General features: G+C 42.6%; 1 protein-coding gene across 6 annotated transcripts in view; it reads left to right on the top strand.

Annotated features, from left to right (window-relative positions):
• Nucleotides 1-14,486, top strand: part of DENND5B (DENN domain containing 5B) — a 94,965-nt gene that overhangs the window by 56,671 nt on the left and 23,808 nt on the right. For 3 of the 6 annotated variants that reach the window (XM_081023935.1, XM_081023936.1, XM_081023938.1), the window contains 6 exons: nucleotides 2,210-2,397; nucleotides 5,759-6,295; nucleotides 8,215-8,446; nucleotides 9,046-9,117; nucleotides 9,659-9,809; nucleotides 12,611-12,704. In XM_081023935.1, the coding sequence (XP_080880061.1) occupies nucleotides 2,210-2,397; nucleotides 5,759-6,295; nucleotides 8,215-8,446; nucleotides 9,046-9,117; nucleotides 9,659-9,809; nucleotides 12,611-12,704 (1,274 nt within the window). The remainder of the gene's footprint in view (nucleotides 1-2,209; nucleotides 2,398-5,758; nucleotides 6,296-8,214; nucleotides 8,447-9,045; nucleotides 9,118-9,658; nucleotides 9,810-12,610; nucleotides 12,705-14,486) is intronic. The other 3 variants (XM_081023937.1, XM_081023939.1, XM_081023940.1) reach the window with 1 other exon arrangement.

Genomic DNA, 14,486 nt, shown 5'->3' with positions numbered 1-14,486 from the left:
AAAGTTACCCAGTGAGCTTCGGGGCTGAGTGGCGATTTGAACCCTGGTCTCCCAGGTCCTGGTTCAGCGCCCTTAACCACTACACCACCTTGTCTCTTGATTAATGTTTAGCTGATTAGTAGTTCAGCCTGCTCGACTATTTTTAGGCGGCTGTATCTGTTCTGATGTTGAATTTTATTATATGTTATTTGTATTATTTGGTTCTTTTGTAACCTGTATAGCTTGGATTTATTTTCAACAAATAATTAAATTGTTTATTTGCTGTTCCCTTTCAAAAAGTACATTTTCCTAAGCTTCCGCCCTCTTGAGAAGGCTTCATTGTGCTAGAGATAAAGAGGGAGTTTGGGCTGCCAGTGCCGCCCCCTAGCAATTTTAAATTCCTGGGTGAATACTGATCAAATTGTTTTTCTGTGCTGAAAGCCTGGCAATATACTCTGATGTAGATAAGGCATAAAAAGAGATAATATACTTGAGAGGCAGTGGTTTTTATTTTGCTCATTAACGCTCCTCCAGCAGAGAGGTAATAAATAGGAAGCTATTCAGCTAATGGGAGGCAGTATAAAAGTGTAGACATGGCGCACATGCATTTAGAATGGATTTGACCTGTGTTTCCAAGCTAATACTTCTAAATTTAGTTTACAATGGTAGCTTCCCTCTTCTAAAGCCATATTTAAAGCTGTGTAAAGTTTGGATGTGGGTGGCGCTGTGGGTTAAACCACAGAGCCTAGGGCTTGCCGATCAGAAGGTCGGCAGTTTGAATCCCCGCAACAGGGTGAGCTCCCGTTGCTCAGTCCCTGCTCCTGCCAACCTAGCAGTTCAAAAGCACGTCAAAGTCCAAGTAGATAAATAGGTACCGCTCTGGTGGGAAGGTAAACGCCGTTTCCGTGTGCTGCTCTGGTTCGCCAGAAGCGGCTTAGTCATGCTGGCCACATGACCCGGAAGCTGTACACCGGCTCCCTTGGCCAATAAAGCGAGACGAGCGCTGCAACCCCAGAGTCGTCTGCGACTGGACCTAATGGTCAGGGATCCCTTTACCTGAAAGTTTGGGAACGGAATACTTAAAAAGAGGGTGCATTTCCTTCCATATGGCACCCTGGTGGAGTGCTCATAGTAAACATTTCAGTATTTCTTTTGACCTCTTTGGACCATGTGCTTGTAAGTCATAGGACTTTTTCTGTTGTGGGAAAAGGCATAAGACCTGTCCTTGTTAATCTGACTGTGTGTTTTGTGTGTGTGTGTGTGTGCTCGCACACACGCACGCGTGCACACACACAAAATTAATAGATGTGAAGGAGTCTAAACTGTGGGAATCCATTCTTAATTAACCAACTAGAGTTAATATGAATACAACTGTTCCGACTCAAGAAGAGAAATTAAATCACTGTCAATGCTGGTGAGCCACTTGACGATTTTCAGTTGGGATATATTTTACATTCATGTGAAACCTTCACTTAGAGCCTTCTCCCCTACAGAATCATTTGCACTTTCTAATATGGAAGAAGTAGTCGAAGATCAGGTTGGAATTGTTGGAACAGTATCGGGCAGCATCAAAAGAAGAACACTTTATATCAGTTATTATACAAACATCCTTTCTGGCTAGAAACTTAATAGAATACACAGGAATAAAATGCTGACAGGGTACCGGTGAGTTTGAGAGTACTGGCTTGAAATCTTGTTTTAAAAATAAGTCCTAGGGTGCATTTCACGTTTGTGTAGTTAGTTCTGATTTTCCGTCAAGGTGGATTTGCAGGCTGCCTCGCTTCCCGGAGCCTGCTAACACGTGAGCTGAAAATTCAGCCTAATGAACAATTATGAGCAAAAACGGGCATGACAGCCGTTGCTCCCCTTGCTGTTGGTTCCTTTCTTGTCCCATCTGCATATTGCTGTTCCTCTGGCAATTCAGCAGAGCAATGTACATAATTCCGCTTTGCCGTTCTCCTGGTGTTCATCTTAAATTCACTTTTTAAATTTTGTATCATAGCTGGATGTGTCTATTAAAATTTCATAGCTTTCTTTGTGTAATAGTTCTGGAGTTAATATTTCAATCCGTTTTAAACAAGCAGCGAGCTCGTGCCGCTGACGAATAGCTGCAAAACGTGCTCTGTGGGTTTAAGAATTGCTCTGCACTTGCCATCTGTCTAATGCTGATGTGTTGATGGCTTTTTAAGAGGAGCGATATAGTAATTCTGTCTTGGTTTTCTCTGTTTAGACTACCAGAGACTGATGACGGTTGCAGAAGGGATCACCACGCTGCTGTTCCCATTTCAGTGGCAACATGTCTACGTCCCCATCCTCCCAGCCTCTCTCCTGCATTTCCTCGATGCTCCTGTCCCTTACTTGATGGGCCTGCAGTCGAAGGAGGGAACAGACCGTTCCAAACTGGAGCTTCCCCAAGAGGTGACTATTGCACACTGCTGAACCTTAGGGCTGTGTGCAGTGCTGAATATTGGCAACCTAAGTTCAGGATGCCTTCTTCTGTTGTTAAAACTTGCCGTGAGCTATATATAATTCCACATGGGTATTCCTAGTTTTTCTGTGCATTTGTAGCAAAACCATGGGCTCTGTATTTGGACATGGATCCTCTCTGGATAGGAACATCAGAGTAAGGCTTTAGGAGAATGCAGTCTAAATACTGTAACTGTTTCTCTTTTTACTCAGTCCAAGAAGAAGACCCCCCCCCCTTTTTTTATCGGCTTAAAATTTTTTTATACAAACAGCAAAACAAAGAAGTCTAAATTAACATTGCCTTCTACTGATAAGAAATAATAATAACTATTACAATAATGAAAATGCTAAAAGTACATTTACTTCCCCTTTTTAACTTCTATTCTGGTTACAATATATTACTATTCTATAAGAATCTATTATATCCTTTGCTGTTCCATATATTATTTTATTTCCCAAATTCAACCTAACCCTCCCCGCCTCCCCACTGCTTCCCTTCACCTGTGTGAGTTCTTCCCATCATAATACAGTGGTGCCTCGCAAGACAAAATTAATCCGTTCCGCGAGTCTCTTCGTCTTGCGGTTTTTTCGTCTTGCGAATCACGGCTATTAGCGGCTTAGTGGCTATTAACGGCTTAGCGGCTATTAACGGCTTAGCGGCTTAGCGGCTATTAACGGCTTAGCGGCTTTAAGAAAAAGGAAACAAACTTGCAAAAACTCGCAAGACGCTTCGTCTTGCGAAGCAAGCCCATAGGGAAATTCGTCTTGCGGAACGACTCAAAAAACGGAAAACTCTTTCGTCTAGCGAGTTTTTCGTCTTGCGAGGCATTCGTCTTGCGGGGCACCACTGTATATATTTTTTTCTAGTTGCTTTGATAAAATAGAGTAACTTGAAAACTGTTAAATTATAATTACTTCTTTTGTCCTTACACGCTTAACAATTGCCTATTAAGAGTTCTGCTTTAACACCATATTTCTTCATGTATTCCCCCATGCATCCCCATTCTGTATAGAATTTTTGATTGGAGCAGCCCCTGATTGCTGCAGTCATTTTTGCCATCTCGGCAAACTCACAAATCTTAACTAGCCATTCTGTCATTTGTGGTACTTTTTCTGTTTTCCGATATTTTGCCATAAGTATTCTTGCGGCTGCAATTATATACAAAAATCTATTCCTTTTGTCCTTGGGTATGTCGTTTGTCAATAAACTCAGTAAGTATGACTCTGGTTTTTTTGAAATAGAGCTCCTGAGGATCTTTTTGATCTCCTCATGTATCTCATTCCAAAATTGTCTTACCACCTTACACCCCCACCACATATGGTATAATGTCCCCACTTCTTTATTGCACTTCCAGCAGAGATTTGGATGCTTTTTATAATTTTTTGCTAATTTTACAAGATCTCTTTAGGTGCAGTTGTGGCACAAAAACATTTTTACACCGTCATTGTTTACATGTCCTGGCACTTCAGATTTTTTTTTTTTTAATGGTCTTTCTGACTATTGGGCTATGAAGAAGCATATTCCCTGACCATCTTTGTACCATTTGTTGTACGGAAGAGCTCTGTCTACCCAGCCAAGCCCCAGTAGCATTGAATTGCCTTTTTCCAGTTTGTGTGTGTATCCCATTTATTAGGGCTGCTGGCCATCACCAGTCATTTAATTTAGTTTATTACTGTTGACAGCTGTTTCCCTGCATCTTTTCCTGTTTCTAGCAAGGTGGTTCAAATATATATACATGCCACTTGTTAGGATTTTATCTCAAGTGCACAAAGGTTTTATTTTTAGCCCCAAGAGTGTGGAGCTTGGCCTGAACAATGAAAGGAACACAGAAATGAACCTTTGTTCACTAGTATTCATGTGCCAGAAGACCGAATGGTTTTACCATCTTGTAGAAAGCGCTGTTTCAAAATGCAACCATTAAATGCAGCCCCTCAGCTCCTCCCCTTCTCTATTACCTAGAGTCATTTTTCAGTGGATGTAGGAGTAGAAAGAAAAGACTAAAAATCAGATACCATTAACAGTTTCAGTCTGCCTTGCATAAAAGACGATCTCACCTCCCTAGTGTATGGGAATGTGCAGCATGGAGTTGAGCTTATCTTGTAGATCCTCCTCCTACACTCAATTTATTTTGGCATTTTATCTCACCCATGTTATTACTGACACAAGGGTCGTCTATAAAATAATAAATGCAGGTCCTCATCCTCACAATATAATATGTAGAAAGAACAGATAAAGCTAATGCTCAAATAAACTAGAATGTAGTTTTATAAAATCTCAACACCTAATGCTTGGGAAAGTAATTAAGCTGGCACCGAAAAGATAACACCGTAGATGCCCGTTGAACTTCTGAACCTTGCAGTCCTTCCCTGCTTCATGTCCTGTTTTTAAAATATATCTCTAAGCATATGAGGCAGCTAATTAATGTAATTTGGGGATTTAGTTCAGATTCCTGCCTTTTCCTTCCTGTGAGAAGCGCGTTGCAAGTGGACTTCTTCAACACACCCTAGAGAAAACAACTGAGTGCTGGTACCAATTAAATATCAGTTCAAAGACTGACTAGAATGAGTTGCCATTGCCCTTGTGAATATCTAGGTCTCCTGTTATGCTACTTTGTCATGGTTGGTACATCTGAGGCCTCAGCTCCCTTGCGGGGAAACAAACTGGATTCAGCATAGCAAATTCATGCACAATGAATTTCAGACTCAAGCTGAGTTGTGGGGGTGGGGAATAGTAATCTCTTCCAAGGCACCACTCTTTATTTTGAGGGTTTACTGGTTTATGTAAAAGTTGGATTACTTTATATTTCCAAACAAAAGATCCCCTGTATGTGGTGAAACCATTGTGTATATTTTTGAAGCCAGCCTCACCGTTGGACAGGCGACAAACATTTGGGCACTACTAGAGGGGAGCCAATGGCTCATTCTTGGGTTTTCTATATTAGTACTTTAGTGGGAGAGAATATTTGGATTAAGCTGCCTCTGGCATGAATATTTTGCCCATACCCCAATCAGTTGGAAAGGTTTGTTTGTTTGTTTAAAGTCTTCCCAAGGATTTCCCTGTAAAGGCATCCCTGCCTGTTCAAAGTGACTTCTGAATATTTTATGTGAGCTGATGGGTTATCATTACCTATGTATTTCTTATGTTGCCGTTGTTGATGTGATACTTGAAGTTGCATTTTTTAGTGTGTTGATTAGTATATTTCAAACACTTTGTCTCCAAGAGACTATTTCACCCCCCCCCCAAAAAAGAGACTATTTCTGTATTAGGCAACTAATACATTTAATAATAATATTTGGCTTCCCCCCCCTCCAGGCTAACCTCTGCTTCGTGGATATCGATAACCACTTTATTGAGTTACCAGAGGAACTTCCTCAGTTTCCCAACAAGCCGGATTTCATCCAGGAAATCTCCGAAGTTCTGCTTCAGTTTGGAATTCCCCTTGAGGGCACCCTCCATTGTAGCGAGAGTGCCACCAAGTTTAAGAACCTAGTCCTCAATGACTTGGCCAATGACAAAAAAAATGGGAACGTACCAAGCAACACCATCAACATGTATGAGTTGCTCAAGGGCAATGAGACTATTGCCCGCCTCCACGCTTTGGCAAAGAGAACAGGGGTGACAGTGGATAAAATGAGCATCAACATTCCTCTGGAAGAGAAGGAAAGGAATGTTAAGCTCCAGTGTGAAGACGGGGAGCTGAGGGACTACAAACTGAACGTTCAGCTACGAGAGGTCTTCGCCAACCGCTTCACGCAGATGTTTTCTGACTATGATGCTTTCGTCATTCAAGCGGCACAAGACAGGGAATCGTGGCTGACCAACAGGGAACAGATGCAAAATTTTGACAAAGTAAAAGCAGCCAAATATTTTCCTTGTAACAATCAATTCGGTTGCCTTGCCTTTTGAAGGCTCGGTGCTCAGTGGTAGAGCACATGATCTCATTTGCAGTGTCCTAAGTTCAGTCCCCTATCTCTGGTTTAAAGGATCCCTAAATACTTTTGAGTTAGAGAATATTGAGTTAGATCAGCCAAACGGTTTGGCATTAAGGCAGCTTCATGTTGATAGTTATATTACCGTATTTTTCGCCCTATAGGGCGCACTGGCCCATAGGGCGCACCTCGTTTTTTGGGGGGGAAATGAATTTTAAAAAATTATTTTCCCCCCAGCCCCCAGGCTTCTATCCACAAGCCTTGCGAGCCCGGCGGCAACTCCCGCCGGGCTCGCAAGGCTTGCGGACACCTGCGCAAAGCACGGGTCGCCCTCCGGAGGGCGCCCCGTGTTTCGGGCTGCAGGCTGCTGCCCGCAAGCCTTGCAAGCCCGCGGGAACTCCCGCCGGGCTTGCAAGGCTTGCAGATAGCTTCCTGAAGCCTGGAGAGCGAGAGGAGTCGGTGCGCACCGACCCCTCTCGCTCTCCAGGCTTCAGCGAAAGCCTGCATTCGCCCCATAGGACGCACACACATTTCCCCTTCATTTTTGGAGGGGAAAAAGTGTGTTCTATAGGGCAAAAAATGCGGTATATATTTAGATTCTCTTTTCCCATTCAAATAGCAAAAGCTCTTTTCAAATTTTGGCACCCGAAATTGCTTAGCAAGTGTAAATGGGGATGGCTGTTATTTAGGTCAGGGGTGGGAAACCTATGGCTTTCCAGATGTTGTTGGGCTCTGTTAACATCCACACTCCCACCCACTCCCACATGGCCAGTTGTCAGGGGTGATGGGAGCTGTGGTAAAGCAGGTCCCCCCACCCATGATTTAGATGCAGCCTGGTTTTGTCTAGGCCTTGCTAGGTGACTGGTTTATTTTTCTTACTAGAAAATACTTCAGTTGCATGTTGAGTAAGAGGAGGAGTACTTGAGGAGGCAGCTGATGAAATAACTTCTCAAATTGATCCAAAATGATGCTGACATGGATTTTTCTCTTTTTTGAACCGTAGATTTGGTATGGAAAATTTATCAGAATCTTGTGGGATTTCTTTATTGCCAGTAATGGCAAAGTCGTCCTTCCTTTGTTCAAATATATATATATATATATTTATGGAGTAGTCTTTGTGACCAAGTCAAAGCTATCATTTCCTTGGGTGAGATATATGGCCCTGGGTATCTGCCTTGAAAAAAGTGCCTCTCGGCCAACTATGGTAACCATTCTGTGTAATAAGAGTAAAAAGTGGCAAATAGGAACTCTAGACTGGTGAGACATTTTGGATTGGAGATCTTGGTGCAATCATGTTTTTTATTTTCTTATCTCTGACACTGTCGTGTCACATTAAACCATAGTTTAAAACTAACTATGGTTAAATGTGAACAAGTTCTCATGATGCTCCTCCCTCTCCTGCACAGGCTGCTGCACTGCAGACGAAGAGACCATGGTCTGGCTTGTGTCCTCTGAACTTGGTATTATGAATTGTTTCCTCCAAAGAATCTTGAGTATTAAGACGAGAACAGATCTTGGTTACTGCTTGTAGCTTTATGGGAGGAAACAAACCACAAGTTTGGGCTTGGATGACGTTGTACGCCAGACTGCAGGCTGTTTCATTCATAGTGCAGCTTGAGCAGGGAAGGAGTGCTACAGAACTGCCTGAGCTCATTGGCATTAAACCATAGTTTCTTTTCAATTTGGTTTAGTGTGACGTGCCAACTAGGTCACTGTTTGCTATTGGGCTATGCATGCTCCCTGTGAAAGTATGCTTGGGACATAATTGGACAATTACTGAAATGGAAAACAAGTGTACTGCAAGGTGTAACTTTTTCTTTTGGGTTCCCTCAACTCTAGGCTTCGTTTCTCTCTGACCAACCTGAGCCTTACCTCCCATTCCTCTCACACTTCATTGAAACTCAAATGTTTGCAACATTCATCGACAATAAAATTATGTCCCATTGGGAAGAAAAAGACCCATTTTTGCGAGTGTTTGATTCCCGAATCGAGAAGATAAGGCTGTATAATGTCCGGGTTCCTTCACTAAGAACGTCTACATATCAGAAGTGCAACACATTGAAAGAAGCAGGTATGTACAGGTCTATCAGTTGTCAGTGTACAAGCTTCAAAAGAGAGAGAGAAAAAGAGAGAGAGAGAGAGGGAGAAAGAAAGAAAGAAAGATACTAGCTACTCAGAAGTTGTATTTTACCCTATTTGATTTAGTTAATTCATTTGCTTTAATTTATATCCCTCCTTTGAGTCCCCTTCACCACCTTTGAGGCACCTTACAGTGCAGTAAAACAAAAAGGAGCAATGCAAAACACCTCAAGAAAAACAAAGCATTAAATTGGGTTAGTACAATCTGAGAGTTCATGGAAACCAGCAGGAGAATCGGAATTAAAAATCTACCGTAACTTGCCAGCCCACCCCCTAAAACCTTCTACAATAAAAAATGTTGACTGGATCCATTTAGAATGTAAAAGTCCCCATGGAGGGATTTAGCTGTGCAATTCCTTTTTACCTGTGAAAGCTATTCTACTGTCACTGAAGGTATTTATTGCAGCTGGCTAGATATGATCTGTCAAACTGTGTTGTTTTTCCATTTTCTTTTATGTTTAGAAATGAAACACTGGGATTTAAATAGCCAAAAAAGTTTAATTTGTGTTTGAAACCATTTTAAATTTTCAGGTCTGCTTTTTCTTCGGAGGCTAGTTTCGGTTGATATGGTGGCACCAGAACCTCATGCGCTTCAAGTTGATAGTAGTATCAAGTTTCCTTCTGATCTCTTAACCCCACAGATCTGAATCCAACACCCAATCTTTGTTTGACTAACACACAGGCATGGAATCTTGTGTTCCTTCACCTCCAGCATTTTGCTCCAGTTGTTCACCAAGGAACAGAGTTGGTTTTGAATATGGAAATACTGATATTTCAGCCCGCGTTTTGAGAAGCAGCTTCCCTCATTCCCATTTAGCAATGATGACTCAAGCGATATGCTGTTGGTGAACATTTTTTTTAGGAGTCCCTAATAGTAAGCATGGTCCTGTCTACTAATGGCCTCTGTTCTTGCCATAGCTGTCAACTTTTCCCTTTACTTGCGAGGAATCCTATTCGGAATAAGGGAATTTCCCTTAAAAAAGGGAAAAGTTGACAGCTATGGTTCTTGCCTCACCTATATAGACTGACCACAACTTACCTCAGGTGTGCTGGCTCCAGAGATAGATCCTGCCTGTGGAAGAAAAGTTCCTTGGTTTCAGTTAACTAAAAAAGAAATTGTTTGTGTGTTAATTGCTATTTTCAGCTCAGGCCATTGAACAGCGGCTGACAAAGATTGATCACACTGCAATCCATCCTCATTTGCTTGATATGAAGATAGGCCAAGGCAAATATGAACAGGGCTTCTTCCCTAAGCTTCAGTCAGACGTGCTGGCAGCTGGGCCTACCAACAACAAGTAAGCTTTTGCAACTGTAATAACCCCTTGGAATGCATGGGAATAGTTCTTTCAGTGTAGTCTCTAGGCTGCTTTGCCGATTTAGGATTCCGTTCCCTCAGTCACTGAAAAAACCCCCAGCGATACCTAGATATGAGCTTGTCCCTTCCCCTTGGCAGCATTACTGTAGCCCTCCAGCTGTTTTGGGACTAAAGTTCCCATCATCCCTGATCACCGGTCCTGTTACCTAGGGATGGTGGGAGTTGTAGTGCTAAAACAGCTGGAGGGCCAAGTTTGGCCATCACTGCGTAGCGTACCTTCTATGAGGCTTTCCCGTGAAGAGTATCCAGTAGCTTCAGGTGCTGCAGCCTGTGCCAAATCACTTTGAGGATATATTGCAGAAGCCTAGTGTTAAACTCACTGGTTAGCTATAGGTGACCAGAGATTTCATGTAGCTAAGTTCTATGTGGGTGAGTGAGTAGACTGGCTGCAGTGGAAGAGAAACTCCTCCAGCCTCAGCCTGAATGGAAATGCAGGGTAGCTGTCAAAACCACCTTTTAACCAAGTAGGTTAGCAGAGAAGGGACAAAGTTCAGGTATGGGGCTTCTCTTCCTCTGTGGAAACACAAGCTTTTATAGCATCTTAGCATACTAGAAAAAAAATTACAATTTACATGCTAGTTGCTATGGGCTTATTTACAAGGCTATATTATTCCAGTACTTTATCATGTGCACTGACGCTTCCTGTTATCCCCTGGACATTGTATTTTGTTCTTGCCAGTTACAAGCTTTGTATTTGGAGCTGAGCTATAAGCATTTAACCTGTTACGAAATGTTGATTTTTCGAGTTCCAATCAGAGTCTCCAGATTCTCTTTTTCTGGTAACAAAAGGAGCTATAATCAAGCAGGAGCAGACATCTTCATTGGGTTTTCTTTGATTGATTTTAAACTGCAGGTTAACTTGGAGGGAATCAGAACACGTATGCTGTGAAATAAAAGTAATTAAATAAGCTCTCTAATACACTAATCTCCACTGATTATCCTGTAATTCTTTGTAATTACTTACAAAGGAGCATAATGCGTCACATGTATTGGTTTGGTAGAGCAACCAGCAAAATGAGCACAAGAGCCGTTTACATCTCTGAACGTTTTTGCAGATGGAGTAAGAAACCCTGGATTTTTATCTTTAGCAGTGTCCTCTATACTGTACATGAGGGAGAATGATTTTGATACTGGCACCCCAATTGTGGAGCACCCTTCCCTTGCAGGTTTAATGGGCACTGATCCTGTTGGGCCTCAGCACCAGTTAAAAACGTGCTTGTTTGCCCAGGCCTTTTGCTAAATTATTACTGATGAAGATGTCCTGACTGATTTGTTGTATTAAGGTTATATTAGTATTTTTATATAACAGCATTTTATTGGGTGGTATTCAACCAGGTTTTATGTTGAGTAGACCCATTGAAGCTAATGGGCCTAACTTAGTCATGTTCATTAATTTCAGTGGTCTGCTCTGAGAAAAACCTAATTGAATTCCACCCATTATGTTTTATGCCTTTTGTTTATTATATTGTATCCTGCCTTGGACTTGGATTTAATGAAGAGTGTGATGTTTGGGGTATGTTCATTCCAGTGTAGGAAAGTGTGGGGAAGGGGGAGTTAATGCAGGGGAAAGTCCCTGCCCTCTTTTTCTTTTAAGGAAACCAGGAAGGGGCACATTCCAGTATGAAGATTTGGTAGTATTGACTTGCTGCCCTGGAAGAAAACTTGTTTCTCCTTACCAGGCATCTATAACAACGTCAGAGCACTAGTATTTGTAACACTTATGATCTCAGCTGACTTTGGCTTTTGTAAATGTGTTTAAATGTAGACATTCTCTAAGAAGGCCCTTAGAAGAGCTGAGATCCAGTGTGGCCTGGTGGGTCTGTGAGCTTACGGTAGGTATTCTCCTGCAGCTGGACAGGGGGATACCTAAGACAAACCCTTTCCCACCTAGTTGGCCTGTGAAAGTCTCTTCCAGTTGGAATTCATTTAATTGTTCAGAAACAGATGAGAGTGGGGGCGTCCAATGCTGGCATCCAGCAAAATGTGGGCATGAACAAGTGGGCGTGTTCAGGGTAGGAGAGGCTGAGTCAGTGCAAAGAGAAACTGAGCAGGAAGACCAAAGAGTCTCCCATGTGCTGTGGATTTTTGAGAGGATATTTAGTGAGACTTTCCATGGGCATCATAGGAGACTCTAGTTGGGCACACAAACATTTGTAAATGCCACATTGGCAACCTCTGACCTAGCCAGTGAAGAGTAACTTGGAATGTCTCCATGGCATCCTCTCTTTTCTTCATTTTCTCTCTGTCACCATCTGTCTAGTTCATGGGTTGGCAACCTAAGGCCCGGGGGCCGGATCCAGCCTGCGGACGGTCCGGGAATCAGCATGTTTTTACATGAGTAGAATGTGTCCTTTTATTTAAAATGCATCTCTGGGTTATTTGTGGGGCATAGGAATTCATTCATTTCCTCTCCAAAATATAGTCTGGCCCCCCACAAGGTCTGAGGGACAGTGGACCAGCCCCCTGCTGAAAAAGTTTGCTGACCCCTGCTCTAGTTTGTAATGAGCCCTTTTGGAGTCATGAGGCTTGTATTAGAATATTAAAAAATAAATGGGTCTAAGTTAATCATGTCCATTACATTCAATGAGTCTGCTCTTGAGCTTGTACCTGTGCTAACCTTTTCCCCCTCCAGAGTTGGCATGTAATGGTTTCTTACAACTCTTTCTTTCTTTCTTTCTTTCTTTCTTTCTTTCTTTCTTTCTTTCTTTCTTATAACCTCAGTCGGTGGGTGAGTCGAAGCGCTACAGCACAGCGCAGGAAAGATCGCCTCCGGCAACATTCAGAACACATTGGTTTGGACAATGACTTACGAGAGGTAAGCGCTGTGGTTAATAGCAGAGACACCCAATACTTGTTATCCATTTAGGGTTTGGCTGCATTAGCTTTGTCAAAACTTAAGAGCAAGACCTCCGCATAAAGCATGTACCTCTCCCCACAAAAAAGAAAAAAACCTGGGATAGGAGCAGATAACAGGGTCCAGGTTCCTGGAAAAAAGAATTACAGGGCCTCCTTAGCGGAGGTTCAATTCAAAAACTGAGATCCCATCTTCCAACCATCTCTATCTAGAAAGAATTGTCCTCTCCCCGCACATGGTCCCCGCAAGCCTAACATGTAGACTGGCTTCCTTTCTTGATTCCCCAAGGGTATGTTCTCTCAAATCAGAAATCATTGCTTTCAGCCGGTTGTATTTTGAGATAATTGTTAGCCTCTTCCTATGGTTGCACTCCCTTGCTCTTCCAAAATGCATCAGTATGGCTTCAGGGAAGAAGAAGGAATACTTCTGGGAATGGGAGATGATAGGGATTTAATTCCCAGGAGGAACATGCTTTAATGTCCTCCCTTATCCCATAAGATCTCTAAATCTATTCAATTTAACAAAAGGCTCAGTTTTCAGAAAGGATTACAGACCCCTGCTGATCCGCTTGTCCAGTGTGCTGAACATCAAAGCAACTCCTGAATTATGCATTTAAATGAATGCTAAGCTAAGCTTCCATCAACTTAATTATGGCTTCTAGTTGTACTGAGGGCCCCGTGTGCATATAAGGCTCCTCAAGATGCCTCTAGTTGGCAGAGCCCCATAAGCGCATGGAAGTCTTCTTCTCATCGATAACAGTCCTTGGGTAAGTTGTCCTTGGGCATTCAAGGTGGTCTTACTGGACTTTGAGGGGTCTCTCCTTTTGAGCTGTGCACGATGAGCTTCTGATTCCACATCCAATTCTGTAGACAGGAGGAATGCTTGACATGAAAGGGCACTCCCTTCCTGTGCAGAGTTATAAACACGTAGAACTCTATATCAGGGTGGAAGTGAGTTATGGGCAAAAGGGGGGGGGTACCATCAAAAGTGTCAAACTGCATTATATGTACTGATTGTGACATTGCGGCTGTGTGTGTTTTTCCCCAACCATGTTCTGCATCATTGGCTGGTGGTGGTGTGGAAACACACAGCCTGGTGACATGACAGTGTAGGAGAAATCTTCCTGCAAGTTGTGGGTGAGACGTAGCAGGCCTAGGTTGCCGGCAATGAGTGGCTCTGCCCTCAGAGCCCCAGATTGCAGTTCTTTTCTGCCTTATACTTAGCAGTTGACTTACAAATAAATCTTTCCTGGAGATTAAGTGCTTGAGCAAAACAAGCACGTTTTGCTTTGGTTTCATCCCAGCAACCTGTGTGCGAGTGGCATGCTGCTTAGCCTTTTAAATGGGAGCGTGCCAGATTTATAGCTGCACCTGAAGGTTAGGGATTCCTGCGTGGCTTGTTAAAACACCATACGTCTTTGTCTTATTCCTATTTATCTTTTTTTGCCCATTTGAAACAAGCAGGAACAACACAGGGTTTTCGCGAGGACGAAAGTCATTGTGCTTCTTTCTTTTTAGTTACCTTTTTATTCTTAAGGCCATTTGGTCCTTGCGACATTGCTGAATTCTGCATCCAGTTCAGTGAGTGCAGTTTTAGGGAGGGCGAGAAACCTTGCATTTTATACATACCCAAATGTGAAAGCTTATTCTGCTGAAACAAAAGGAATGTGTTATTTGTGAGCGTTGATGCTATCGAATGTGACGGCTCAGAAGCATTTCCTTGTGACGTTTTATATGAATTGCT

This window comes from Podarcis pityusensis (assembly GCF_964106645.2).
Source record: "Podarcis pityusensis genome assembly, chromosome: 10".
Lineage (NCBI taxonomy): Eukaryota > Metazoa > Chordata > Lepidosauria > Squamata > Lacertidae > Podarcis > Podarcis pityusensis.
This window is presented reverse-complemented; position numbering and strand designations above follow the sequence as displayed.